This window comes from Lagopus muta, chromosome 7, assembly GCF_023343835.1.
Source record: "Lagopus muta isolate bLagMut1 chromosome 7, bLagMut1 primary, whole genome shotgun sequence".
Lineage (NCBI taxonomy): Eukaryota > Metazoa > Chordata > Aves > Galliformes > Phasianidae > Lagopus > Lagopus muta.
Window position 1 is genome coordinate 5,004,387 of NC_064439.1, and position 25,917 is coordinate 5,030,303.

At 46.2% G+C, this 25,917-nt stretch overlaps 1 protein-coding gene across 1 annotated transcript in view; it reads left to right on the forward strand.

Moving 5' to 3' along the window:
* The first annotated feature begins 8,855 nt into the window (after positions 1-8,855).
* The window catches only part of OXSR1 (oxidative stress responsive kinase 1), an 88,728-nt gene continuing 71,666 nt past the window's right edge, over positions 8,856-25,917 (forward strand). The window contains exon 1 of the mRNA XM_048950708.1: positions 8,856-9,134. Coding sequence (XP_048806665.1) covers positions 9,065-9,134 — 70 coding nt within the window. The 5' untranslated portion in view covers positions 8,856-9,064. The remainder of the gene's footprint in view (positions 9,135-25,917) is intronic.

Below are 25,917 nucleotides of genomic sequence, written 5' to 3' on the forward strand. Positions count from 1 at the left end.
ATCCCAGCAATGTGCTGTTCCCTCCGTCCATCTTTTGCAATAAAGCTGTCTGTGCAACTTCCCCTGTTCCCAGACTTGCTTAGAACCATCAGATCGTTAAGGCTGGCAAACACCTTTAAGATCATCTAGTCCAACCATCAACCCATCACCACCACGCCCACCAACCATGTCTCGCAGTGCCACAGGTTGGGTTTTGGTGGGGCTGGGCAGGAAATAGAGAACAAACACAGTCCGCATTTGCCATCAGATGCTTGTTGGATGTCTCCGTACAAAAGTACGTGAAACTTTTTCCTCCTCCTGCTTAGCCCTTGCCTTCCCACTGCCCTCAGAGCGGGGACACACACGTGCGATGGCTGGGTCTGATGTTGTGCTGGTGGAATTTCTCCATGCTGCACTTCCAAGCTCCTCTTCTTTGTGTGGGATGACAGCCCAGGCTGCCCAGACAGGTGGTGGGGTTCTCCTTCTCTGGAGATATCCAAGACCCACCTGGATGCTTTCCTGTGTTGCCTACAGGAGGGAACTGCTTTAGCAAGGAGGATGGATGAGATGTTTCTATGGGTCACTTCTAACCCACGGAAGTCTGTGATTCTTAGCAGAGCTGTAGAGGGAGGGCACAGGTGGCAGATGGCTGCTAGAACAGATTCTCTGTAGGAACGTGCCAGGGTTTCCTCAACTGCCAAGTGTCCAGATTCTCCCCAGACCAAACAGGTTTTGTACTGCTCTCAGCCCTGCCCATGCAGCCATGTGAAGAAAGAAAAAAGCAATGCAGCAGGCTGAGTGCCAGTTTGTGGGGGAAAGGTTCAGTGGGTTTTGCTGACTCGTATGGTGGGTGCTGCTTACAACGCTCTGCAGGGCAGGTGATGTGCCAGACAGTGCAGGACACAAGGAGGATGACTCCTGCTCTAAGTCCAGCAAGAATATATTGCCTTCGTGATATTAGTCTGATTGGGTTTGTTATGAAGTCAACCCCACATAGTGATAAAATGGGTCTATATCATAGAATATCCTGAGTTGGAAAGGACCCACAGGGATCACTGAGTCCAATTCCTGGCTCCACACAGGACCACCATCCACTAGTTAGGAAACTGGAGGAAAGTATGGGCTCACAGGAAGTACATTCAGGCAAATGTGGGCGTTACAGTGAAGTGAACTTTCATAAACTTTTTGCAGCATTTTTCTGGCTCTAATCTTCAGCTCTGCTCACCTTCTGTTTGTGTCAGCAGAACTAATTTAAGAGCCGTGAGTCCCAAGGTGCTTAACTGCTTGTGGTCTGCTGCCTCAGAGATCAAAAGTACCATTTGGATGGGGAAAACTGGGTGAATGCTCTGAGAACCCACATGCTGGTCCCTGTCCTCCCTAAGCCATGGAGAACTATGAGGAGTGCGTTAGAGCAATGTTTTCTTAAGAGTTTGGAAATCTGTGTGATCGACTCAGAAACAACTGAATGGGGGAAGATTCAGCCTTGGATTTTTGGCAGCACTTGGCAGATATTTCCAACTGGAATATATGTGGAAATGAGATTTAAATTGCTTGGAATTGAGGTCTAAAACAGTCGTTGGCCTTAAAATGTCACCGTCTCAGCATCTCTAAAACCTCACATGGGTATTAAAAGAACATCGTTTTTCAACATCTTTAAAGGGCTTTTCAGATATTTAGAAAGAAAGGCAAAGAAGAGAAGCATCATGGTTTTTTTTGCTCTAAAAATGTTATACTGTTTTTCCTGACAGTTCCTCGGTGACTTAACCTCTCAGCACCGCGTCTGGCATCTGGTTAGCTGCATTGTTTTATCGAGCATTGGGAATGGAAGCTCTTAAGATTTTCTCTTCATGCTCTCAGAAATGTTGCCTAATCAGCATGCTACTCTTGGCAGACGGGTTTTTCTTCAGCTCCAAGACATGCATATTGATCAGTCATTTACTTTTGTTACCTAGCATCCCTGTCATCGATTTTAATTGTTCCCTATTGAAGATGAAGCATTCAGCACACGTAGGACTGCCAGCTCTGAAATCTTGCTTTCTGCACCTTTCACCAGACGGTGCACACAGCGAAGCCCTTAGGAGCGGCAAGTCTCTCTCTCTCAGCCAGCAATCTGCACAAATTATGCAGCAGTCAATTTTTCTCTATTAAATCAATTCCTGATTGTCTGTGACAGCTTTCCCTGCCGCATGATTTCACACTTGAGCAGTTTGTTTCTGAGGTGCCATGTGGGTCTATTTTCAAGGGGTGTCGGTGGTACATTTAATGTGCAGATATGCCTTCCCAGCCCCTCTTTCCCACTTACAAAATTAATGCAGGTTCGGGTGGCTGCTAAAGGAAAGATTCCCAGTGAGCTTCCTTGTCTGATTCTCCGTTCTCTGGGGAGGTTTGTGTGCTTTCCTACTTCCTCATTACTGGGGCATCAGCATTCTCAGGCATCAGCTCCCACATTCTTGGAGATCCAAACAAACCTCAGCAAGAGCATGCAACTGCAGAACAGCCTTGGCTTTTAGATCTGACTTCAGTGCTTCTTGTGGCTCCTCTCTGTCTCCTTGTCAGCCCACACAGCTTCTCCTGGGCTGTTCCTTACGACTTCTGCTACAGCAGTGTAACAGTTTCTCTAAGACAAAAATTCAGCTTGATCCTCTGACAGAAAGATGAATCTTCCTGTCCCCACGGTGTAACATAACAAAACAGAGAGCTTGTGTGATTCATTAATTCTTCTTCCTGCAAAATAACCTCTGAGACTATTCTTATATTTTAAAAACATTCCTATGCTCTCAGAGAGCTTTCATTATAATTATTTCCTGAAGGCTCTGTATGTAAGGACAGTGGTCTCCACCTACTGATTCTTTGATTAGAAGTCTTCCTTGACTTTAGATACACAAAAAGTAATCCTATTTTTGGCAGCCTGCAGTCAGTGGCATAGGAATTCATGAGTAGGGAGGAAAGGATGTGAACTATTCAAATAGACTTTTTTTTTTTTTTTTTTTTCAAATGAGATCTCTTTACATACCTATCATCAGAGTAATAAACTCTGAGTCACTGTTACACTGAACTATTAAACTATTATTGGAAAGTCATGTCATTAAAATCTGTTAATGTGAACCACTAACCTTGCTTGGCCTCAGTGTAGCTGGATTCAGGAAGATACTGTCCATTGTAAAGATAAGAACAATACTCCCTCACACATCTTATTCCCTGATGGCAAAAAATAAATGAAATCTTATTCCACCCTGTCCTTCTATTTCTAGGGTTTCTCTTCTTGCTTCTTTAAGTTCATCTAGCTTCACTGTAATGTCACAAAAGATGTTCTATTTTACTTCATCAACGTTTGCCAGCTGTAAATGGGGCAGATTGGGTCTGAGCACTCCCAGCTGCCAGCATATCTATACAGTATGATGCAGGTGTTCACCTGAAAGCAGCTGTGTCTCCTCTCAAGGGCTGATTGCTTTGTTCAGCCCTCCCACAACCAGGCCTCAGGAGATGTAAGAACCTAGGGATGTTCAGGGCTTCTTTGCTGCACCAGCAAATGGCAAGCAGAGGAGCTGGCATCGTTGAACACTTTTCTAGAAGACCTTTGTTGAACAATAAAATGTCTGAAATTGTCTTAAATATAGGCAGGCCCACAAGGACGCATGTAACAGGACCATCAATCTTCAGCCTCTCTTCATGAATCTCAAGACAAGTCAGCCTGGATGTGTTCCTTGTACATCAGGGTCTGGCTGCCCGCATCAGGCTTATTTTGCACCTTCAGCAAAGAGAAGTTCTGAAACATGGTCTCAATCTCCCTGTCCTGTTTAACTGTTTAGAAAATGTTTTATGGTGGAGATTCACCCTCCCCAGAAAAGGCCAGTGGGAAAATGATTCTGTCCTTACATGCTGTTCCAACAAGACAGCTGGATTCCTAGGGTTTAAGGAGGTAATGGGCAAGTGCTATCTTTCGTCAGCTTCTTTAAAGACAAAGTACTATTGTAAACCGGAACAGACCAAGAGCTGATTATTAAGTTGTTGTATGTGGCAATCAAGATCCTGTTGTAATTATTTAAGCCTAGAATCAATTTTATATTAGATTTAAAGGAGGCAGCAAAGCTACAATTTGTTAGCAAGAAGGTTAATTGACTCCTGACTTGTATACTAAAAATAAAATGCATAAGTGTTTAAAACAAGAGAAAGAAGAAAAAACCTGCCTTGGTCCTAAGCTCTTTGCTTGTTTATTAACATTAAAACTCAGGGGGTTATTTTTCAGTGGAGGAAGTGAGAGAACAGAGCGCTTTCTGCTGGGAGGCAGTCGGGATGGGATAAGAGGTATGTTTGCAGAGCAAAATGTGGTTTCAGTACACACAGCGTGAGAACCAGAATTTACCTGTCAAAACCAGGCCTTCAGCTACTTGACTTCAAAGTGACCTCGAAGGTGAGTCTGCAGTGACTGAGCACACAGCAGTGAACGACGGGGCGGAGATACCTGCTCTAACACAGGATCATTTATGGAGACTTGCTGGCGTGGTTCAGACTGGCGTTTAGCTCATGTTTTGAAAACAACTGCTATAAAAACTTGTTCCAACAGAAGATTTTTAAACCACTATTCCTTATCCCATGCCGTGTTTTTTATTAAATAATCAGCTGCCGTTGATAGAGTGAGATCCCTTCAATAGACCTGAAAGTATTTCCGTGAAGAAAGAATAGCAGGCAAATTTTGTAGTGTACCACGGCCAGGCATTCTGTTTGCCAACACACACTTGCACTATTCTGAATGTAATAAGACAGGCATTGTTGAGTTCCCTCTTGCTTTAGTAAGCTGTGCCCGTACCAAGCCGTTCAATAAGCACATTAACTGCTTTTGTTTGTAGGAATCACGGTGCCTAATGCACACTCACAAACAGCCGTTCATGATGCCTTCAAAAACCTTTATGTAGAAATGTGGCAGTGAACGGTGTGGCCCCACACACGACAGAGCTGTAATTCTCAATGCCTCTGCATGACTGTTTTGAAAGCAATTCTGAGTTCAGCTGTACCAAGAAACTAATCTGAGAGTCTGCATGAATGAAATATGCAATGCCTCAATGAGCAAACTGCAACTTAGACTAGTTTTCTGTGATCCAGGTGCAATTGAAGTTTATTTATGGTCACACTTAGGATGATGATAAAATGGATTGCCAACGGTTAAGCATTTTACAGGTACTAAAACCAGTGCACTGAATGTTAGAATCACCATTCAATGCATTAAGCATCAGTTTTATGATAGCCAATAATAGCTGAATGGAAAAAAAGGCAAAGGTCTGGGTAGTGCCAGTAAGTTTCATGGAAACCATAAGTAATTGGCCCACAAAGGCAGGAAACCACGCGGTGTGTGAGAATGAGAGCTTTTTGTGTGGATGTGTGTGTGTGTGCCTGCCTGGTGTGGCCACCTCCAAAGGCACTGAGCCAGGCAATGGGGAACAGGAGCCCTGGGGACATCAGTGCGACACAGGTGTCAGAAAAAAGCCTTTCCTCAACTGTGGAATCAGTGGGACTGCATGGTCTGATCATTGTAGTGCTTTATTTAAAAGAAAAAAACTACAGGAAACCCAGGTCTGAGCCCTTCCCTTGGACTGCAGCCTTCTTACCTGAAAGAAGCCTGGAATTTTTTCACTTTTCAGCCTCTCCCAAAGCCTGGTACAGAGCGGAGGTGGATACACAGGAAACTGTTTTTCCACGGCAGATTTCTGCTAAAATTTCTTGTTATTTTAACAACTGCTTGATTCAGCAGTACCACTTCGCAGGCTGTTTTATAAATAGAGATGTTTCCTCTGCCCTGAAGAGCTTGCAACCTACATGAGACAGACAAAATACAGCAAATCAGTAAAAGTGGGATGAGCAGAATGCTAATGATGACACAGGGGAAGGTGCTGCTTGAAGGTGTAAAGCGGGCAAAGGATTAAGATCTTCACAAGACAGCTCCCTTTTTTTCATCTTGCGTCAGACTGACATTGCAGCAGCCTGGCAGGATGAATGAATGAACGCAACGCCTCGACTTTTGAACAGTCCAAAACGGTCATTTGAGATTTCATTAAATGCTCATTTAAAAGGCAACACAACACTTAGATTCTACGTGAATGAGAGACCTTGGTTTAAAAATGTGGAAGTGCAGAGCTGAGAAAGTAAACCACACCATTTTGTATATGTATTTCCTATGGCCACTGGTGGTCTTGTCAGCGCACATCTGAGATTCTAGTTTTGATCAACGCCGGTGTTAATTCAGAAAGAACAGGGTTCATTGTGGGCCTAATCCTTTGCCATTGATCTAATTCAACAAGAGTTTTAGCGACGCCCTTGGGGAAGAATTTTCTGCATAGAATAAGAGATTTCAGTATCCAATTCTGACTCTAGATTAACAACACTGTGGTAAAATTAGCCATATGCATGATTGTGGTTATAAAGGCTTAAAGCATGTGCTTAAATACTTTCAGGATCGGGGCCTCTGTCGTTTTTTGTGGCTGATGCCTGGCTGAGATCCCTTTTTAACATGCTGCTGCTATCAGAAATACGACACTGGCCACATGAGTGCATGCTCCAGGGTAAAACTGACTTTCAGTTGCTTCAAAAATTGCTTTTATAACAATTAAGAGATCACAGAGACCATTCTGAACAGTAATTAAAGCATATTTAGCAAATACGAAATATTGCTTGGCTGGGGAACGTTTAACACAGTCGAGCAGGAAAAATGAACAGCTTTTAAACTGAAAGGTCTGCCTTATGGACAGAGACCATCTTTGTTCAATGTCTGCACAACTGTACCAAGATGGGGCTGCGACCCTCGTGCATCTGTAGGACAAAAAATGACAAGAGGGATAGAGACAGCGTCCCGTGTGAGGTAGCACAACTGAAAGCACTGAAGTCACACCAGGCATTTGGCAGGGTGCTGTGGCCTTCGACAAAGCCTGCTTCATCAGAGGCATCTCAGGAATGTGTCCCAATCAGCTAAAAATATGTATGACTGATGTTCCTTGTCTTGTGGCAGTGTCTGCTACCAAGCAATAAGAATCACAGAATCATAGAATCATAGAATGACCTGGGGTGAAAAAGACCACAATGCTCATCTAGTTTCAACTCCCTGCTATGTGCATGGTCACCAAACCACCAGACCAGGCTGCCCACAGCCACATCCAGCCTGGCCTTGAACGCCTGCAGGGATGGGGCATCCACAGCCTCCTTGGGCAGCCTGTTCCAGTGCTTCACCACCCTTTGTATGAAAAGCTTCCTCCTCATATGTAATCTAAACAAGTTCTATATCTTATCAGATTCACCTGATGACTTCTGGTGATAGCAAGAAATGCATTGTTTTTACTATTTTTTGTATTTTATGTATTTTATATCAGCTGTAGACAGCAGCCTAGGTGGGTTCATGGTACCAGATGGCCTCACATTCCTTTTCTTTCTAATTTTTATTTTCTTTCTTATTTCTGAATGTGTCCAGATCTACATTGCTCCAGTTATGGACTTATGTGACATCAACTCCTGGATGAAGCTGTCGGACATATTGTTGAATGCTGACATTCTGTGGAGTATGTGGAAGTATCAGGCAGCTGGGAAACTCTATAATTGCTCATCTCCGGGCACAGAGAGGGGAAAATCAGATCTTGTGAACCCTTCATACCCATCCTAACCCCAGGCCCTATTTTTAAACAAGGAATGTAGATCAACTCCAGGCAAGGCTGTGCCATTGATGTCCTTCAGTATAGACAGGAGCTTATTAACAGGAAGATATTGGGATGGAGTGCACTGTCAGCAAGTTTGCTGATGGCACCAAGCTGAGTGGTACCGCTGACACAACAGAAGGAAGGGATGCTCAGAGGGTGCGAGTGTCTCTGCTGTGAAGGAGGGCTGAGGGAGCTGCGGGTGGTCAGTCTGGAGAAACTCTGGGGAAACCTCATTGAGCCCTTCCAGGACTTAAAGGCTGTTTGAAACAGGAGAGGGACTGACTTTTTATGTGATTTGGTAGTGATATGACAAGGGGGTATGGCTTTTAATTAAAAGAGGAGATATTTAGATAAGAATTTTATTCACTGAGAGGGCTGTGAGGCCCTGGCACTGCTTCCCACAGCAATTTTGGGTGTCCCATCCCTGGAGGTGCTCAAGACAGCGCTGGATGGGACACTGGACAGCCTGATCCGGTGGGTGGTGTCCCTGCCCAGAGCAGGAGGTTGGGCCTAGATGATGTTTCAGGTCTCTTCCAACCTAAGCCTTTCTATGATTATATACACCACTGAAATGCAGCACGTCACAGGTTATCAAAAACTGGCATTGATGTGATATCCTCCTCCAAACACAAAGAAGCGATGTCCCCACCTACCCGAGGGACTTCTGGCACATAGTGGCTCTGTTCTGGAAGGCACCTCCCACACTCCATCCTGACGAGGACCCTCCACGGCAGCGCCCGGCCGCGCTTCCCTCCACCCGCAGGCCCCTCGGGCGCAGGGACCCTGAAGCAGGACATCGGGTGATTGACAGTCCCTCCGCCAATAGAAGCTGCGGATTTTGCAGCCTCTAGCCAATCGCTGCCCGAAGTGGGTTTCAAGCAACCGACTCCTCCCGCCGCTCTTCTAAAGAAGGGGAAGGTGCTAGCGGCCGCCATCTTGTGTGTGGCATCCCCACCCTTCCCTTTCTCCTCTTTATGAGCCTTTTTCCACGTCCCGCTCTCTGCACCCCGCTGCAACTCCCCCTCTCCGAATAGCGACGGTGTGAGAGAGCGATGGCAACGCGCCCTACGCTCTCACTAACCTTCGGAGGAGGCGGAGAGGTGCCGCGCTCAAGATGGCGCCGGGCGGCGCCCCACAGGCGCTGAGGGCGGGCGCGCGTGGCGGCGGGCGCAGGTGACGTCAGCGCGCTCTGGGCATGGGCAGGTGGAGAGAGGAGGCAAAGTTTGGCCGGCGGTAGCGGCAGGCGGCGGTGGAGGAGGAGGCGGCGGGGCTGAAGGAGCCGCGGTCGGCAGCGTTTGGTTCGGGGTCGGATTCGGAGCGGCCGAGCCGCGCGGGACAGCGCAGCGCTTCTCTGTTCGTGTGGGGCCTCCCCCCCCTGAGGGCGGGCGGGCCGCGGGCACGGCGCGGCCATGGCCGAGGAGCCCAGCGCGCTGCCCTGGTCCATCAACAAGGATGACTACGAGCTGCAGGAGGTTATCGGTGAGCGGGACGGGACCCAGAGCGGGGCTTTGGCTGTGCGTGAGGGCTGTGGGAGGTGATGGAGAGGGGGGGGGAGCGGCCCTCCTCGGGAAGGAGTGAGAGCGTCCCGCTGAGGGGCTGCGGTGTTCTCCGTTGCTCTCGGAAGGCGGTTTGTCACCTTGCTTTTCTCAGAGTGTCTGACACCCCTCCCCCACTCCCACCCCCCACACACACCGGGAGCGAGGTGAGAGGAGCTGCCTCCCTCCCCCCCTCCGCCCCCCCCCTTTTGTCCTTGTGGTGCTTCTGGGGATCCCTCTGCTAAGGGCTTCCCCTGTGCTGTACGTGTGTGTGGGGCTGTGCCTCCATCCCACGCTATGTAGTTGTCTCTGTGTGTGTGTGTGTGTGTGTGTGTGTGTGTGTGTGTTGGGGAGGTCTGCGCTCTGCCCCTGTCTCTGTTAGGGGGTGTGTGGGGATCTGCACACCTCCAAAAAGAAAAAGCATTGGGTGTGTGGGGCTGCTCCCTCCTTCCACAGAAGTGTGGGGCAGAGGGTGGGGTTCTTTTCTTTAATTGCAGCCAACTCTACTTCCCTTCTGCCCGGAGGGGGGTGCGTGTGTTTGGTTAACCCCATGCCGTGGTGAGCAGTGGCAGAGTGGGACAGGGGCTGTAGAGCTACCTGCAGAGGCTCCTTTACATCACTTCCCCACGTGGGATGCGGTGGGTGTGAAGGTGTCCACACAACGAGCTCCACAACCAGACTGAGATCTCCCCCTCTGGAGCAGCCTCATTCATTTTGGGGGGATGGTTCCTCCCTTTATGGCACTCGCAGCGGTGTGTTACTTCAGTCTGCTTAAGGATTGAGGGATTTTTGAGCTGTTTAGGGGGATTTTTCTCAGTCCTACTATTGAGCCTTTTATCCTGACACTTTGCTGCTGTTGTGAATTTTCATTCATTGTCCTCTCAGCTTGAGGCCCCAGCCCTCGCTTTCCATTTAATGACTTTATTTTTTCACTCTCTTCAACTTCAAACTGTATGGTCACCCGAGGCCTCCCTGGTGCTGGACTGGTGCCGTGGCTGTCTCATCCATTTTGTTGGGGCTCTTGTTTGAGGGATGCATGGCTTTAGGGTGAATATATGGCGCGTGTGCGGTGGTGCTGCAGGTGACTGTAAGGTCAGTGCGTCTCATGTCACTCTCCCAAGGCAGGAAATAAAGCAGGAGCTGGCAGAACAGGCTCCTGTCCAAAGGCTTTTTGGAAGGAGGTTAATTTTTAGTGTAATCTTTGTGGAGTGGTTTTATTTGAAGTTTATAGATGATGTAGCACTGTTGTGCCCAGGTCTTCCATCCCTGCCTGACAGGGAGACTTACTTACTGTTAACAAGGGTGGGAAAGTTTGGGAAAACGCTGTTTTGAGAGATTAAATTCTTGGCATTGTTTAAAAGTAGGAAGGAACTAAAGCTATGAAGGGGGGGGGGGGGGGAGGGGGAGGGAAATCCTTCTGGAAATCCCTGTTGCTCTGTGGGATCAGGCTTTGTCCTCTCCCTTCGTGCAATGAGAACAGCAGCACTTTAGAAAGGAGACAAGCTCCCTATAAAGGAAGGCATAATCTGGCAGCTCAGCCCCTTAAACCTCCTTTGGAAAATGCACCCTGGGGAGGATGATGCTCATCCGCTTGGAGGAGTGAGAGATGAAAGGAGAGAGAGGAGAATGCCCTGTGGGGAAGGGAGTGGGATGGGTGCCTGCAAAGGGTTGCACTGATAGCACAGAGTTGAAGAGTCAGGTTGGAGTGCCCAACGCTGGGAGCAGGAGGACAGTGCCTCTTTGTAGCTATAGGGGGCTGTGAATATACGGCTCTTAGGAGAACCTGCTGCTGGAGACTCACATCCTACAGCCTGAGAATATCAAGAGGAGGATGTAGCTGTGTGGTAGCCTTGCAGTCGCTGACTGAACACGGGGAGGAATTGGGAAGGAAGCATTTCACTTCTGTGTCTTTCCCTGCCCTTCTGTGAGCTGACTTTCTGGATGTTATCTGCTCATTAAAGGATTGTGTTGGCATTCCGGAGTGGGATGGAGTGTACACTGAAATGTGTATATTGCAAACATATGGTTTCTCTTTTTAACTTTACCATCCCCACCCCCTTACTCACATCAAACATTGGTGTGTCTGCCAGCGGCCGGGATGGAGATGTGACGCAAGTTTCCTAGCACGTGTGTGATTTGTGGGACAAAATGTCACTGTGTTAACTGAGCTGGACTGCTTTGCTGTCCGCTTTGGGTCCCCCATGGGCCTCTGGGGGAGGGGGTTGAGCTCTCTTTACTTCTGTGGAGCTGTGAAAGTCTTTTAGTAGGGGACAAAGTGAGAACCTGGTATGGAAAGGGGTGAAAATTGCGCTGATGCCTTGAAAAGACTTAACTTGTTTCTTCATGAAAAATGCTGCTCTTTAAATTTAGAGCCCACCATTCTGTAGGTTACCAGCTCAGCTGTTTTTCCACCTTAGAAGGAGAGAAATCCATGTGTAGTCTCATTCCTGTGCTGGTTTTGCCTGAAAACAGTAACGTGTGGCTTTCATTTACCATGCAGGGCTCTGTACTGCTTCAGTGCAGGAATTGAGAGAGCACGTTTTCCAGCAGCAAAGAGAACTTCTGTAAAACTGCCCTCCTGATTCTGGCTAATAAAAAAATAAAAGGATTAGTCAGCAGTGGAGGTGACTCATGCCAATATAAAGGTATGGATTAATGTCTGCATTTATTACACTTGGTTAGTGTTAGTAACTGCTGAGTAGCTTCCCTTAGGCTTAAATAACTTACGTTCCGTTGGATGAAGGAACCTTACTCAGAGTCAGAGCCCAGCTTTCCTTTCCAAAAAGGATAAAATGGAGATGAGGGGAGAGAAGACAAATTGCAAAGCATTTCTGTGCAGTGTGCCCACAGAGGAACAATAACGTTTGCAAGAGAATACAGCCTCAAAAGATGCCTGGATTTTTATCTCCGAAAAGCAAATGCAGCCTGCTTGGTGGCTGTGAAGGTGGTCTTCCAGATGCCAACTGCATACAAATCACAGCAGCCCTCTGCGTGAAGCCTGAAAAAAATGCGAGCTCCTGCTGCTCAGATACTGCACACACAGGTTCCCTCACGTCTCACTGTTCCTGTTGGAAAAAACCGGTAGCTGTAATGAAGTTGATTGGAATTGGGTCATTCGCTTTTTGCTACTTTTTAGGGCTAAGAAGAGCTGTGCTGACTGTGGCCATTTGATTTAGGAGCATCTCCTTTACTGCGAGCAGCCCGTGCCAGAAACAGAAGATAAATGAGCAGTGGGAATTCTCCCTTGCTCTGTTCCTGTGCCCTTTCCCCCCCAATAGATTCCTTCGCAGCTATGAGGGCGGCACAGGCCGGGTGAACAGATGTGGTGGGAGTTTCTTCTCCCCTCAGAAATCAAGCTTAAACTGAAAATTGAAATGGAGATTTACTCAATGATTAGGTTTTTTAATGACTGGGGTTTCTGTAGCTTTAGCATTGGGTTTTGTCTGTGAGCAGCACGGTGATCTTTTGGAATCTGATGTTTGCACTTCCAGCCAGGATTTCCCCAACCATAAGTGTGAGCAAATGTATGTCTGCTGTATACAGCCTTCTTTTACAGCTGTGTAGAAACTTTCTGAGAACTAAGATTTCTGCTTCCCCAAATCTCTGGTCACCTGTCTTATGCCTGCCTGGTTCCCCTATCCTGAATGTTACAGCTGCTGAAAGAAGAGCTCCCCAGGTGTGGCTGATGCCTTGGTGTGGGATGCCCGGAGTGCAAAGGGAGCTGCTTGTCCAGTGATAACTTTGTACCTTTCTATTTTAAGGCAGCATTGATGTCTACTCGTGAGCCCTCCTTACTTCTTGCAGCCAGTTTTGCGTGCCCGTTTTACACCCATTCAAGAAAAATCATTACACTCTATAAAATATAACTGCTTGAGAACTAAATGGAGCGTTTAGACTTCAGCCTTTGTGCCATATGTCTTGTTTTAGCATTTCCTCATTGCTTCCCGTTCCTCCCTCTGAGCACAACCAGCCAAATTGATACCTCCAGCATATCTCCAGTATTCAGGCTGCTTGCTTTGTGTGCTCTTCATCAACTTTTTCCATGTCAAGTTGATCAGAAGGCCTTGTTGTTTGGACACTGGCATGAATGGTACCACAGTTTCTCTTATGGTTGTTCCTCAGTGACTCCACAACCAGGCTACATCCACACTGCCTTTCCTCTGGATGCTCAGCGTGTCTCTTCTCTTTAAGACCTTTGCCATCGCTTCCAGAACAGGATTAAATTGAGTCATTCTCTTGGGAAGTGAAAACAAACGGCGTTTAGTTGTGCGTGTGTCTTTTGTTTGGTGTTTGTGTTGTTTGCTCTCTGGTAGGAAGAGGAATAAAATGCACGGGGAAGCAGATTGAGGGCACAAAAGACAAGCACAAGCTGTGGTGGAAGAGGCTGGCTGGGAAGAGCACAGCGTTATTACTGAGGCAGCCAGTCCTGCTGATCTGATGGGAGAGGGCAAAGGCAGATCCTGCTGCTTTCAGCTACTCTGAGATGCTAAGAAAAAAAACATAGAAGGAAGTAGTTCACACTTTACCGTGGCTGCTTTCTCTGTTGCTGTTGTTTCCAGTGCTGCAACAATCCTGGACCAAATAATGCTTAACACTTAGATTTCTTAAAAAAGTCATTAAAATGGCTTCAGTTTAACTCTCATATCTTGGCTAGCGCTGGGAAACTTGTGTGTGCTGGGCTCCTGAGCACACCTAAGAGCTGCATATGCTGGCTGACAAATGCTTGCCCTAGAGGCTCATTTCTTCTGCAACTGCTGAAACCTTGGCGAGAATCGACTCTCCCCAAGCGTTGGTCTGTCTAAGCTTGGCAGTATCTATTTTATTATTGAGCATTAACAGCTTGTCCACTGAGATGCAATCTTTTAATTAAAGTTGGAGTGATTTAAAGTGATGGGCAGTAACGTTGATTCTTCTTGTTAATTGTGTTAGCAAATTACTAAAAACTGTGTTTTGGTCAGATTTCCTTGGAAGATTTCCCATAAGATGCATGATATCCATTGTAAGTCTCTGTGGTGGTAGTACATTTAGCTGTGGACGTGCTGATGGAGTGCTTGTAAACTGGGTGTTGCTAAACTTTATTAATAAGAAGAGACAGACTTGAGAGCTTTGTGGTGTAGAAGAATAGCTGTGGAGGGCTGGAATCTGGCGTTAGAAAATTCTGAAATATCAGGATGCTGGGACTTTCCAGATGAGTTTAGCCTATTTCCATGTGCTTGTTCCCTTTGGAATCAAACAGCTGACATACTGAGCCAAAGAACTCAGCTCTCAGAGCTGCAGCAGGTTCCCATGGCTTCACCTAAGGGAGCTCAGCCATGATGTGTCTCTTTCTGGCAGTCATGCGGTGTGGTCTCGCAGGCAGCAGGGTTGGATCCCTGGTTGATGAGTGTTTCAGGCTCTTTACCAGGATCTCATCTCCCCTGGTACATGAGGCATCTTCAGCATTTTCATCACTGACATGGATGGAATGTACTCTCAGTAATTCTGTGAAGCTGGGAGGAGTGGCTGACACAGTGGAAAGCTGTGAGAGGTGGCCTGGCTGAGAGCTGGGTGGAGAGGAACCCCAGGAGGTTCAAGAAGGGTAAATGTGGAGTCCTACAGCTGAGGAGGAACAAATACATCAGACTGGGGGCTGACCTGCTAAAAGGAGCTCTGTGGAGAAAGTCCTGGGTGTCCTGGTGGACAGCAGTTTGGCCATGAGCCAGCAGTGTGCCCCTGTGGCCATGAAGGCCGATGGGATCCTGAGGTGCATTACAGAGAGTGTGACCAGCAGGTTGAGGGATGTTCTTCCCCTCTGCTCTGTTCTGATGAGCCACATCTGCAGCAGTGCGTGCAGTTCTGGGCTCCTCGCATCAAGACAGACAGGGAACTGCTGGAGAGGGCCACAAAGATGATGAAGGCCTGGGGCGTCTTCCTTATGAGGACAGGCTGAATGAGAGACCTGGGAAAGAAAAGCTAAGGGGGATCTTACCATGGCTTACAAGTATCTAAAAGGTGAGATTCAAGAGGGTGAGGCCTGGCTCTTGATGCCAAGGAGTAGTGGGCACAAACTGGAAGTTCATTCTGAACATGAGGAAGAAATTCTTTGCCGTGGGGACGACAGAACCCTGAAACAGGCTGTCCAGTGGGATTGTGGTCTCCCTCTCTGGAGCAGTTTCAAACCTGCCTGGATGCCTTCCTGTGAGATCTGCTATAGGGAACTGGTGTAGCAGGGGCTTGGAGCATTTCCAGAGGTCACTTCCAACCCCTACAGTTCTGTGATTCTCTGGGATTCCTCTGATATGTCAAGTGTATGATGATAGAGGGATTGGGTAAGCGTACCAAACACTGTGACTGTTGCTAAATTATGTAGAGCACCATTCTGGGTTCATTGTGTAGCTCCAGTGTTTTTTCACTTTCCTCTCATGCACAATTGCATATGAGGGGACCAACCTCAGCACTGGATCCTGCTAACTGGACAGAAGATCTGTTAGGTTGACTGAGTGCAACGTTTGCCTGCATGTGATTCACTGTGCACACATTTTTTTGCTTAACACTTTTTTTTTTTTTGCAAGTAAGAGAAATTCCAGACTGGAAAAAAAAAAAAAATTGGTGATGTTATTGTCCTTTACCAAACCAGAGTCTCTTCTAATTTGCTTTGCAAGGGTTTCCTAAACCAATTCTGCTTACCCAGAAGTCTGCAGGGATGACTGCCTTCAGCAAGGCTTCACAAATCCCATCTGTGAATGAAATGCAGAGTAAATCCAGAGCACTGATTCACTTTTTCACCAGATCATCAAATTAGCTGAAACTTCCCTCCATACATCCATTAAAGTTTTATGCTGCTTGCACTGCTTGCTCGTGCAGCAACACACTGAGTATCTTACAACACGGTCAAATTAAAATGCATTTTTTTCTGTAATACAGGAAAGCTCTTGTGAATGAGGTTTTAGTCTCTTGCCAAGCTTAATTTTCTACCCCATCCATTTTGTCTCAGGAGCTGCTGGGTTGGTTGGATGGGGAGGAGGGAGAAGAGAAGGGGGGAAAATTATTTCTCTTCTGAAACTGGTTTGTGCTTAACTGATTTTATGGGGTTCTCCCAAATGAATATTTCCTTCAGGCAGGAAATGAGCCGACGCAAATTCATGCAGGAGAGAAAAGGTCTGAACAGCTGTAAAAAGAAGTGCAAGTCGAAATACTTCAGTGATCATCTCTTACTGTAGTAAATTCTCTTTGGGTTTTGCCAGACTTTGTACTGCTTTGTAGCCATGAGTGGTGATTTGAGCACAAACTCTCCTCTTTTTACTGCTAGCACCTTGCTATTAATAAAGCCATGTGGGAGGAGGATGCTATGCTTGTTTCCTTTCCATCCATCCACAGAATTGGGATTAAAACTGGAGTGAAAATCTGACCGTGGGTGCATCACAGTCTTTTGGTGGGAGGTGAGCGAGTGCGTGGGGCTGTGCGTGCTCTGCTGGCACGTTGGGTGGCAGGCTGCTGTCTCAGGTCAAAGTTAAGTGACAAATTTTGCAATTCATTAGAAGGGAGAGCATTGTCAGCTGGGGAGATGCTGTGAATATGGAATCTATTGAAAGGTTTGTGGTCAGGATGTGAGATCGTTTCATCTTTGAGGTAATACAGGATACTTTTTGTATTGAGTTTCTTCGAGCGCTTTATGAAAGCTCCATAGTTACTGCTGGACAGGTTGTGCGCTCATGTTTGGTTTGGTCTCAGCTTCTAGCTCAGTTTTGGTCTTCTACAGATTGTAAATCTGTTTTCTTGGGATTTGGGGTTACTTCCAGCTCTCTGAAGACGATGCATTGAAAGCAGTGCAAAGAGTGGTAGAAAATTATAGCATTTTTAAAGTGAGACATCAAGCTAATGGCTGTGGAATGAGAGCACTTGCAGGCTTTTTCTGAAGAAAATGAGCTGGCTGTACTGACAGCTGAGACCTGTTGAGGTAAGCAGGGCAGTTTCACTTCTTCATTTCGGGTGGCCTCCAGCTCCAGACAGGCAGCACAATTCTGGGTTTTCTCGGTGACCGAAAACTCATAAATTGAAGATGACGCTGCTTGTCGCAGAGTAAACACCTTTCCTGTGAAATCCCCAGGGATGGATTTCATTATGTCAAAATTTGAAACAAAAATAGAAAGCTCCTGTCATTAATTTTGCTGAGACAGAACTAGAAAGGACTCCCCGGGTCACGGAGTGCAGTTCCCTGCTATTGCAGATGCCAAATCGCATAATCCCTATGGCAAATTAATGAATGCTTGTGTTTGAAATGGTGCATGGGGGAATTATGGGCACACGTTCTATTAAACACTCAAATCTCCGTGTGACCCTGTTGGTGCTGTATGAAACAGCTGCTGAATGGATTCCCTACGATAGTGGGAAGGAACAATGCCTGGTCTTTTATAGCAGGCAGCTACAGCTTGGTGTTTTCCCTTTATTTACAGTCAGGCTGTACCAGCAAGGACGCTGCTGGTGAAAGCATGAGAGAGCCACAGCCTGTTGTCTCCAAACCTCAAGTGCCTCAGCTGCAAACATCTTCTGATTTGGGATTCCTTGAAATCTCCCAGTACAAACTGAATCTCTTGGAAACACGCTGTATTTTCTGTCCTCACCTGTTGCCTCCTAGGCCGCTTCTTTAAGAATCTTTCTGCCTCTGACCTTGGGAGTTAGTGCAGCAAGGCCCTGAGTTCCATTCCTTTACTAAAGACTATCACAGAGGGTGCCAAGTGCTGTCTTATAAATACCCTGGTATTAGCAGCTAAGAAATACCTTGGTATTGACTTGCAGCAAACTTATCTGAAAAAAGCGTCTTGAGCATGAACTGCTTTCCTGTTGAACAAGCCATCGATGGAAATCTTTGTTTGAACAGCTGAGAGGCCGATGGGCTAGCAGCTTGAGCATACCTATTTGTGCAGGTCCTGAGATTCTCATTACTGTTGGATAAATAATGTAATTTCTAACCAGTGGGCTAATCTTGTGTGCTGAACGCACTAATAGAAGCAGAGAAGACTTATTAGATCAGATTCCCTGTAAAGAAAGGATAATAGCCTTCAAGAGAGGACATATCAGATACTTAAAAGCTTATTTACCTAAAATAGCCACTGTGCTATCAAACATCTGCACTGTATGCAGACAGATTGTTCTGTTTAGTGGAATCCTGGCCAAATAAAATATCCTCTGCAGTTGACAATTAGAGTTGAGACAGAGTTCAGAGATAAAGGTTGGGAGGGAAGAAAGGAAAATGCTGGCTTGGCTACTGTACCAGTGCTGTGCTAGGAGCTGTGCTAATACCTGATGACAGCCAGCATGATATTTACAATGCTGCATATACCATAAAGACAACTGACAGTGATTAAAAGGGAAGGATCAACCTTCCCCACTAATATTGCTGTGTTTGGAAATGAGATGTTTGAGCCTGCTTTCCATCGTGTAGAATTAGCACCGCATAGCTGCAGTGCCCTTTAAATTAGCCAGAGTTGTTGGCACAAAATCAAATAAATATAATTTGTTTCAAACTGAAGATCTAATTTAGGCGTGCTAATAGCATCTTAAGTAAATGTGGCAGGTCATGCAGGACTTGTGTAACTAACTGGCCCTGGGAGCTCAGTGTGGTTGCTGCCACAGGGAAGGGGTCCCAGAGGGCAGCTCCCCAAGTTGCCTGGGCTCCCGGTGTTTGCTGGTAGGGTCCCAGCCCTGCAGCCCCTCACTGTTGGGAGTGTTTCTGTCTGTTTCTGGTGGTGGATTTAGGATTAATGCCTACTTGCTTAGAGATGTGGTGGGGGTAAGTGCTGGTGTGAATGCAGAGCGATTTGGGTGTTGTAGGGGCTGTGGGAGGTTGGGAGTACAGGTAACTCATCAATGAAATCAAAATAGCAAAGCAACTCAGGGACAGTTTTAACAGTTACCTTGCTATCATGGCCATCTGGTACCTCGTCTTCTATCCCTGTTCTGGGCTGCATTGCATTGACAGGCCAGCTGTCTTCTCAGGCCTGTATACCTTGCCTTAGTTTGGTAAGGATTCCCAACCTGAATGTTAGCCAAGGGTGAGTACATGGATGTTATCCTTTGCTCAGGACCTAAGATATTGAAAGACTCTCCAGAGAACCATGCTGGGTGGGGTGGCGTAGAAATTTCCATAGGACTCCTCTTCCTTTTTGCAGGACCCTTGGCATCCACTTGTGCAGTAACAGTAGCAAACTGTCTATGGTTTAGAATTCAGACTCACTTATTTGTACTGTGGGGTTCAGTGGGGTCATGTAGCAGTCTGTGTCTATTGCCAGCCTGTGGCTGATGGTTCTGAATACTATGTCAGATAGTGCAAGTAATTGGATACAGGTTTGTGTTCTTCCTTTTGAGTTTGAGAACTGAATTAAATTGCTGGACAGTGTCTGATGCTGCAGTGCTGGGTGTTCCTGTGTTGATGGACCAGTGGAGAAGAAGCGTGCTTAAACAATGCTGGCACCACAACCTGAGATTCACTGGTTACCATTGCCCTCCATGGGACACAGAGCATTGGTTGTCTTCAGAAGGACGTTGTCTTACATGGACAGAAAGCTCTGAACACAGTGCTTGTTTTCCAGTGGTACTGTCAACAGCAAGAGCTCTCGATGTTGAATTGCTCACTGTCAGCAAGTTCACACGCAGTTCAGATATTTTGGTTGTGTTTCTTATAGCTGCACTTGTGAAATCTGCTTCTCATTTTCTGAAGTTCTTTGAACTTGCTGGACTGGCAGTGGGGTATCAGTAGTCATCTGGAAGCTGCAGGTACAAACATGAGATGATTAAGGGAAGATTCTTTTGGAGAACGTCTCATAGAGTTTTAAAGAGAAATCTCTGTGTACTGTTTGAAATAAGCGGCCTTGCAGCATGCACAGAATTGCAAACTACCTGAGCTCTGGCTAGAATGACTGGAGGTCATTACACAGAGATGTGCCTTAAATGAAAGATGCAATTTAAGTGAAACAAACAGTTTCTTACAGGTAATAACTGTGCTTTGTCCCATTCCTTTTGCCAGTTTTTTCATCAAAATGTCTAGACTGTAATTGTGAGACGCTGGTGCGAAATAGAATTATTTGTACTTAAGACTTAATTCTGTACCCAGACACATTGCCTCCCAGTTATCACCTGCTCTCGATTTGTGTTGTCCAGCACACGCCCTGTGCCTTAATGTCTGTGCAGTCACCTTTGACTTGAACCTAGCTAAATATTTGCTGCAGTTGGCTGTGCTTGAAGTGAGACCAGAAGAGGAACAAATGTGCTGCGCTCAGTGATGTGAGTTATGCCATGTTGAAGGAGGGAGCTGTGACTTTTTGACCACGTGGAAATGCAAGCTTTTAGAATCGCTTTTCATAAGAATTTCTCAACTTCTTTTTAAAGCTTTTTCATGAGAAATATTGAGGGTAGCTGTGCTGGGATGCATGCAGACAGTGAAGATTGCTGTTTGTCCTCCCAGTATACATATTAACATTGGCATCCTCACAACTTCAGCAAAATAAAAAAAATAAAAAAAACAACAACAACAAAAAAAACAACCACCAAACCAGAAACAGACTTATGCTTCTTTGTTATAATAGATAATTTATTTCCTCCTTTCAGTGTATTAACTATTTCTTTCCTTCTTTGTTTGGTATCTTTTCCTTTTAGCGTAGGCCAAATACTAGAGTTGAAAAAGGTTGCAGCACGTTAAACCTGGCCTCTTAGTGCTTCCATCAGGATTTTAAATAGGGGATTGCCATTGAGCACAGCCAACTGCTGCAAATATTTAGCTAGGTTCAAGTCAAAGGTGACTGCACAGACATTAAGGCACAGGGCGTGTGCTGGACAACACAAATTGAGAGCAGGTGATAACTGGAAGGCAATGTGTCTGGGTACAGAACTGTGCTGTCCTTCAGCTGATGGAGAGAGAAACATAAAGCTCTGGTTCTGCTCGATGTGGGAATGTCTTCCACAGAATGTCCAGGAGCACGTGGTGGGATGTGATGTGAGCAGGGCTGTGCTGGTGCAGCGTGAGGAGCATTTTGGGCAGGTGAGTCTGTCTTCCCCAAATACTGATGGGGAGCTCTGCTCGTGCCAGAGACTTTGAGCTTTTTTGGGTCATCCAAGCCAGGGACTACTCTGCTGCTGCTCTAGATTCCCATAGGCTTTTTCAGGTAGGCGTGGAACAAACCCAGCTCATTTCTGCCTTCCTGGTGCTGTAACAGTGATGTTCATATTTGGGTTTGCTCTGTGCTGTTCTAGAGGCACCTGGGCCACTTCCCTGCTGGTTCAGGACTTTATCTTCACTTCTGGCATTGGTAACTGTGCAGCGCTCTTCCTGCAGCACTGGCTGAGCAGATGACACTTCCCTGTGCAAATGTTCTACTCGATTTGGGTGAGTGCAGCTGCTCATCCCCTCTGTAGCAGTACTAGAATTATGTCTGTGTCCCATTCTGCGCTCCGTTTGGTTTTATTAATGCTGTTTGTAATTGTCAATGTGAATTAGATCATCCATTTTCTAGGAGGGATTTGATGCCTAACGGGGAAGTGGCTTGAAGAACTGTGGCCCCTTTCAAGGATCATTTGTGCAATATTACTTCTCCTGTTTGTGCCAGGAAGATCTTTGACATCCAGTGGACTTTTTGAAGTCATGCTTGGGGATTAAGGAGTATTCCCACCTCATCCCAAGCTGGCTGCAGATTTGGGAGTAGGCTTTATTGCCATCATCTTAGAAGAGTTCATTCTTGGAGAGACAACTCTTCTCTCACTAATAACTTCAAGTAAGGTGGGAGAAATACAGGCAGAGCTTTGTCTTCGCAGCAAATGGCCCCAAAAATGCATGATCAGTCTGAATTTGCAGTCCGGTGCTTAGTGAGATCTGTGTCTGCCCTGCGTTCCTGAAGGATGCTCAAGAAATCTCATTCCTAGTATTGCAGCTTCTTGTTTTATTGCTGTATTGTCCTTGGAATGAGTAACCACAGAGCAGAGCTCCTACAGTAATTTGGCATGAGGCTGTGAAAGAGCTGAGACATCCCAAAATGTAGTTGCTGCTCCTGGGCCTGCGCTGGCAGATGTGAATCCTCAGTCTTAGTGTTACAAAGCATTAAAATGTCCTCAGCTCTGGGCATCCTATCTGATCTGAAGTAAGGACCACTGATGTCCTTACATCACTGACATCCTTACACTGATGTCAGACTTGCAGACTTCAGTGTGTGTGTGTGTGTGTGTGTGTGTGTGTGTGTGTGTGCGCGCGCGCGCCATTTTATGGTTGGATGGTCTTGTAGATGTGTAGTCCCATGAAAAGATATGAACTGAAGTAAACTGTCATTTTCTTATGTTGCTTTTGTAGCTAATCATAAGAAGGCATGAAGTACATCGTTGAATTTGCATTTGTTGATCCAGCTTTTAATGATTAAATTTGAAATCCAAAGATTGGCTGCTTAAGCTGTTAAGGGTAGAAACCTAGGGGAAAAAATAAGGTCTGTTTAAACAGTACCAATGAATCTCAGGGAAGGCCAGTGTGCAGAACTGTGGTTTGATATTGTCCCCATGATCTATGGATTTGGGCAAAGGTTGAAGATTTTCTTCAGGGTCCTGGTTAGAAATAAAAATATGTGAACAGGTTTGCTGTGCTGAGAAACCATTGAGAGGAAAAGGCTCATCCAAGAGCTAGAATCACAGAATGGCCAGGGTTGGAAGGGACCTCAAGGATCAGGAATCTCCAACCCCCTGCCACAAGCAGGGCCGCAAACCTCCACATTCAACACTAGACCAGGCTGCCCAGAGCCCCATCCAACCTGGCCTTGAACACCTCCAGGGATGGACGGGGCATCACAGCCTCTCTGGGCAGCTGTTCCAGCACCTCACCACTCTCTCTGTAAAGAACTTCCCCCTGACATCCAACTTAATCTTCCCTCCCTCAACTTAAAACCATTTCCCCTTGTCCTGCAGTTATCGACCCTTTCGAAGAGTTGATAATAGAGAGAGAATCACTCATGGGATATCAGGAGACTTGATGGTAGGAGAAACACGCTCTGCCCAGCCAGGGAGCCAGCTCAGCCTGATGGATAGCATTGTATTTTTAGGGCTGAAGGCAATGTGGGTACAGCCACGTGTGCACAGCTTGTGTTGTGCTGCCTGGAGGTTGGCAGCACAGCCGCTTCACCAGGGTCAATGTTCTGTTGTTCTAAAAACCTAAAAAGCATAAATCCTTGTGGTTTTTTTTTTTCAGTATTTCTCATGCAAGCTTCTTGTCTCGAAGTGCTTTTCTGAGTATATGTTGCTAGTTGCATTGCTTATGTGCTTTTGCAAATGGGAAGAGGAGCGTAGGCTCCTGTTGATCATACTGGAGGCATTCCGGGAACGCCGAGACACAAGGAGTGGTGATTTCCTTGTGATAAGGTAGTATTAAATGCATTGAGTCGAAGCTGTGCAAGAGCACTTCTGGTAAATATATCCTTTGCTCTTGCTTTATAAAAATAGGTTCCTGGATTCTGATGTGCAGAGCAGGAAAGCTATCAGCAGGAGTAATTTGTGGCAATTCCGTAATGGTGGTCTTGAGCCCTGGTCTGGAGTAGGAAGGAAGTAGTGGGTAAAGTCTGTGCTGTCATCTGGTCTGGAAATGCTGTGCTTAACAAAGCAGATGTAAGAAAGAGGGTGCATGAGGAGTTGTCCTCTCTATGTATAGTTTCCAACTTTGTTTCCTGTCCTGGAGCCTGCGATGGAGCTGCTGTGCTTGATAATGGCTAGTGGGCTTTTGGTGATGTACTTTGTGGAGAAACTCAACTGCTTTTTTATACCTGAAACTGGATACCTTGGAGCCTAAAAGCTGTTGGTGCAGAGCTCTCTTGTAGCGAAAAGTTCTGTGTGCATTGCTCATGAGAGGAAAACCTGGGGGCACGATTATAACAGTGCCTGTGTCACGAGCAGCTCTCTGGCACTGCGCTCCAGCTGGCGGAGGATGGATTCCAGCTCTTGCTTAAAAATAGAGAGCTTGTATGCATGCCAGAGAATGGCAAAAGGGAGGGCAGGGTTATGCAGAGGTGTTCAGCTGATCTCGTACAGAAGGAGGCTTGAGAACAAGACTTGTGGATAGGCTGGGAGAGCCTTAAAAGAGAAGATAAGGAGTAACGTTATTGGCTTCTGCTACCTAGTAGGAAGGGGTAAAGGAGATAACTCTTGAGGTACCCAGTGAATGTACAAGATGCAAGTTGCAAAGCTGGAAAGTGATTAGGTAGAAGGACAAAAAGCTTTGGTGTGGGTGGTCAGAGATGGAAACAGCCAAAGAGACTGCGTAGTACCTATTGTTGGAGATGTTCTGAACTAGGCCGAATTTGCTGCTGAGGAACCTGGTCTAACTTGAAGTTCAGCTCTGTTTCCAGCAGAGCAGTAAACTGGAAGTAACTGGAAGCAGTGAACTCCAGGGGCTGCTTGCCTGGAGAGATAGATGGTAGATTCCCCATCCCTGCAGATAAGGTCAGGCTGAGAGGGGCTCTGAGCAACTTGTTCTAGTTGTAGATGTCCCTATCTGTTGTGGGGAAGTTGAACTAGATGGCCTTTAAAGATCCCTTCCAAGTCAGATGACTCAATGACCCCTTCCCACAGTTTTCCAGTAGTTTGAGCACTGTTTGTGGGTTGAAGTGTTGGGAGGCTGACCGGAGATGAGAAAAGGGAATTTTGTGGTGATAAATGTAACTATCATTCACATGACCCTGGAAGAATGTTTCTTCTATGGGAAGGGATTGATACCACATTGAGTATTGATGCTCCAAGGAAGATAGCTCCTGCTGGCTGAGGCAGCTGTGTAAGCAGCTGAGTTTACCTTAAAGGGAAATTTTCCCATCTCCTGGAGTGTGGCATACAGTTTGTAATAGTGGGATGGATTGGACGATGCTGTTAGTGAGTTCTCTGTGTGGCTAATTTAAAGCCCTGTTGCATGTGGGGGAATACTGCTCAGCAGCCAGGATTTGATGTTTGTCTTGTGATCATTTGGCGAGAGTGTTCCCATTGCTTCAGCTGATGTCTTTGCCAAAAGGATCTCTGGCTTCAATTTCACTCCTCTGGGAGGAAGCATCAGTGCAATTCATACCAGTCTTCCTGGAAGAGCTGCAGTGTCCTTATGAAGCTGCAAAGATGACATTTTCTTTTTAGTTCAGTTACCTTTGGAAGCAAAGCACATGCAAACAGCTGTGTGCAAGTCAACTTTGTTTCTCCTTTTCGAAATAGCCTTGAAATCATTGGTTTCCATCAACTCTGACAGAGATGTCTAAGGTGTGAGTTACTATATATATTTAAAAAAAAGCAAACAAATGAAAAAGCTTCATATAAGTTCAATGACAGCAGGTGACTGCAGAAGAAATAACGTCCAGCCTGCCTTAGAAGGTGGAGGTGGGCTTGTGTGGTCCCATGCAAATTGGGTTGGGAGCTCTGGGCGCTGAGGGCGGTCATCTGGGGAATGTTGATCCAAAGGAGAGACCCAGGGAGATCAGCCTCAGTGATGGAGTGCTTGGGGAGGTTTGTGTTGTTCTTACTGTTTCAGAAACTGGATTTAGTTCAGAAAGAAGCATCTAGTATTAGAAACATGAAAGAGGCAAGGGTTTGAAAGGGTCTTTTTCTTTAAGCAGTGTTTCTTAAAGCAGGTTATGACCCTCTGAAGAATTTGGCAGCTGTTATCTGAAGGGCTGGAACTGTAGCTGAGATCCTACAGAGGTGAAAGCAGAGGGCTATTAAACAGGCCCTAACACCCACTCAGGGTCTCATTCCTT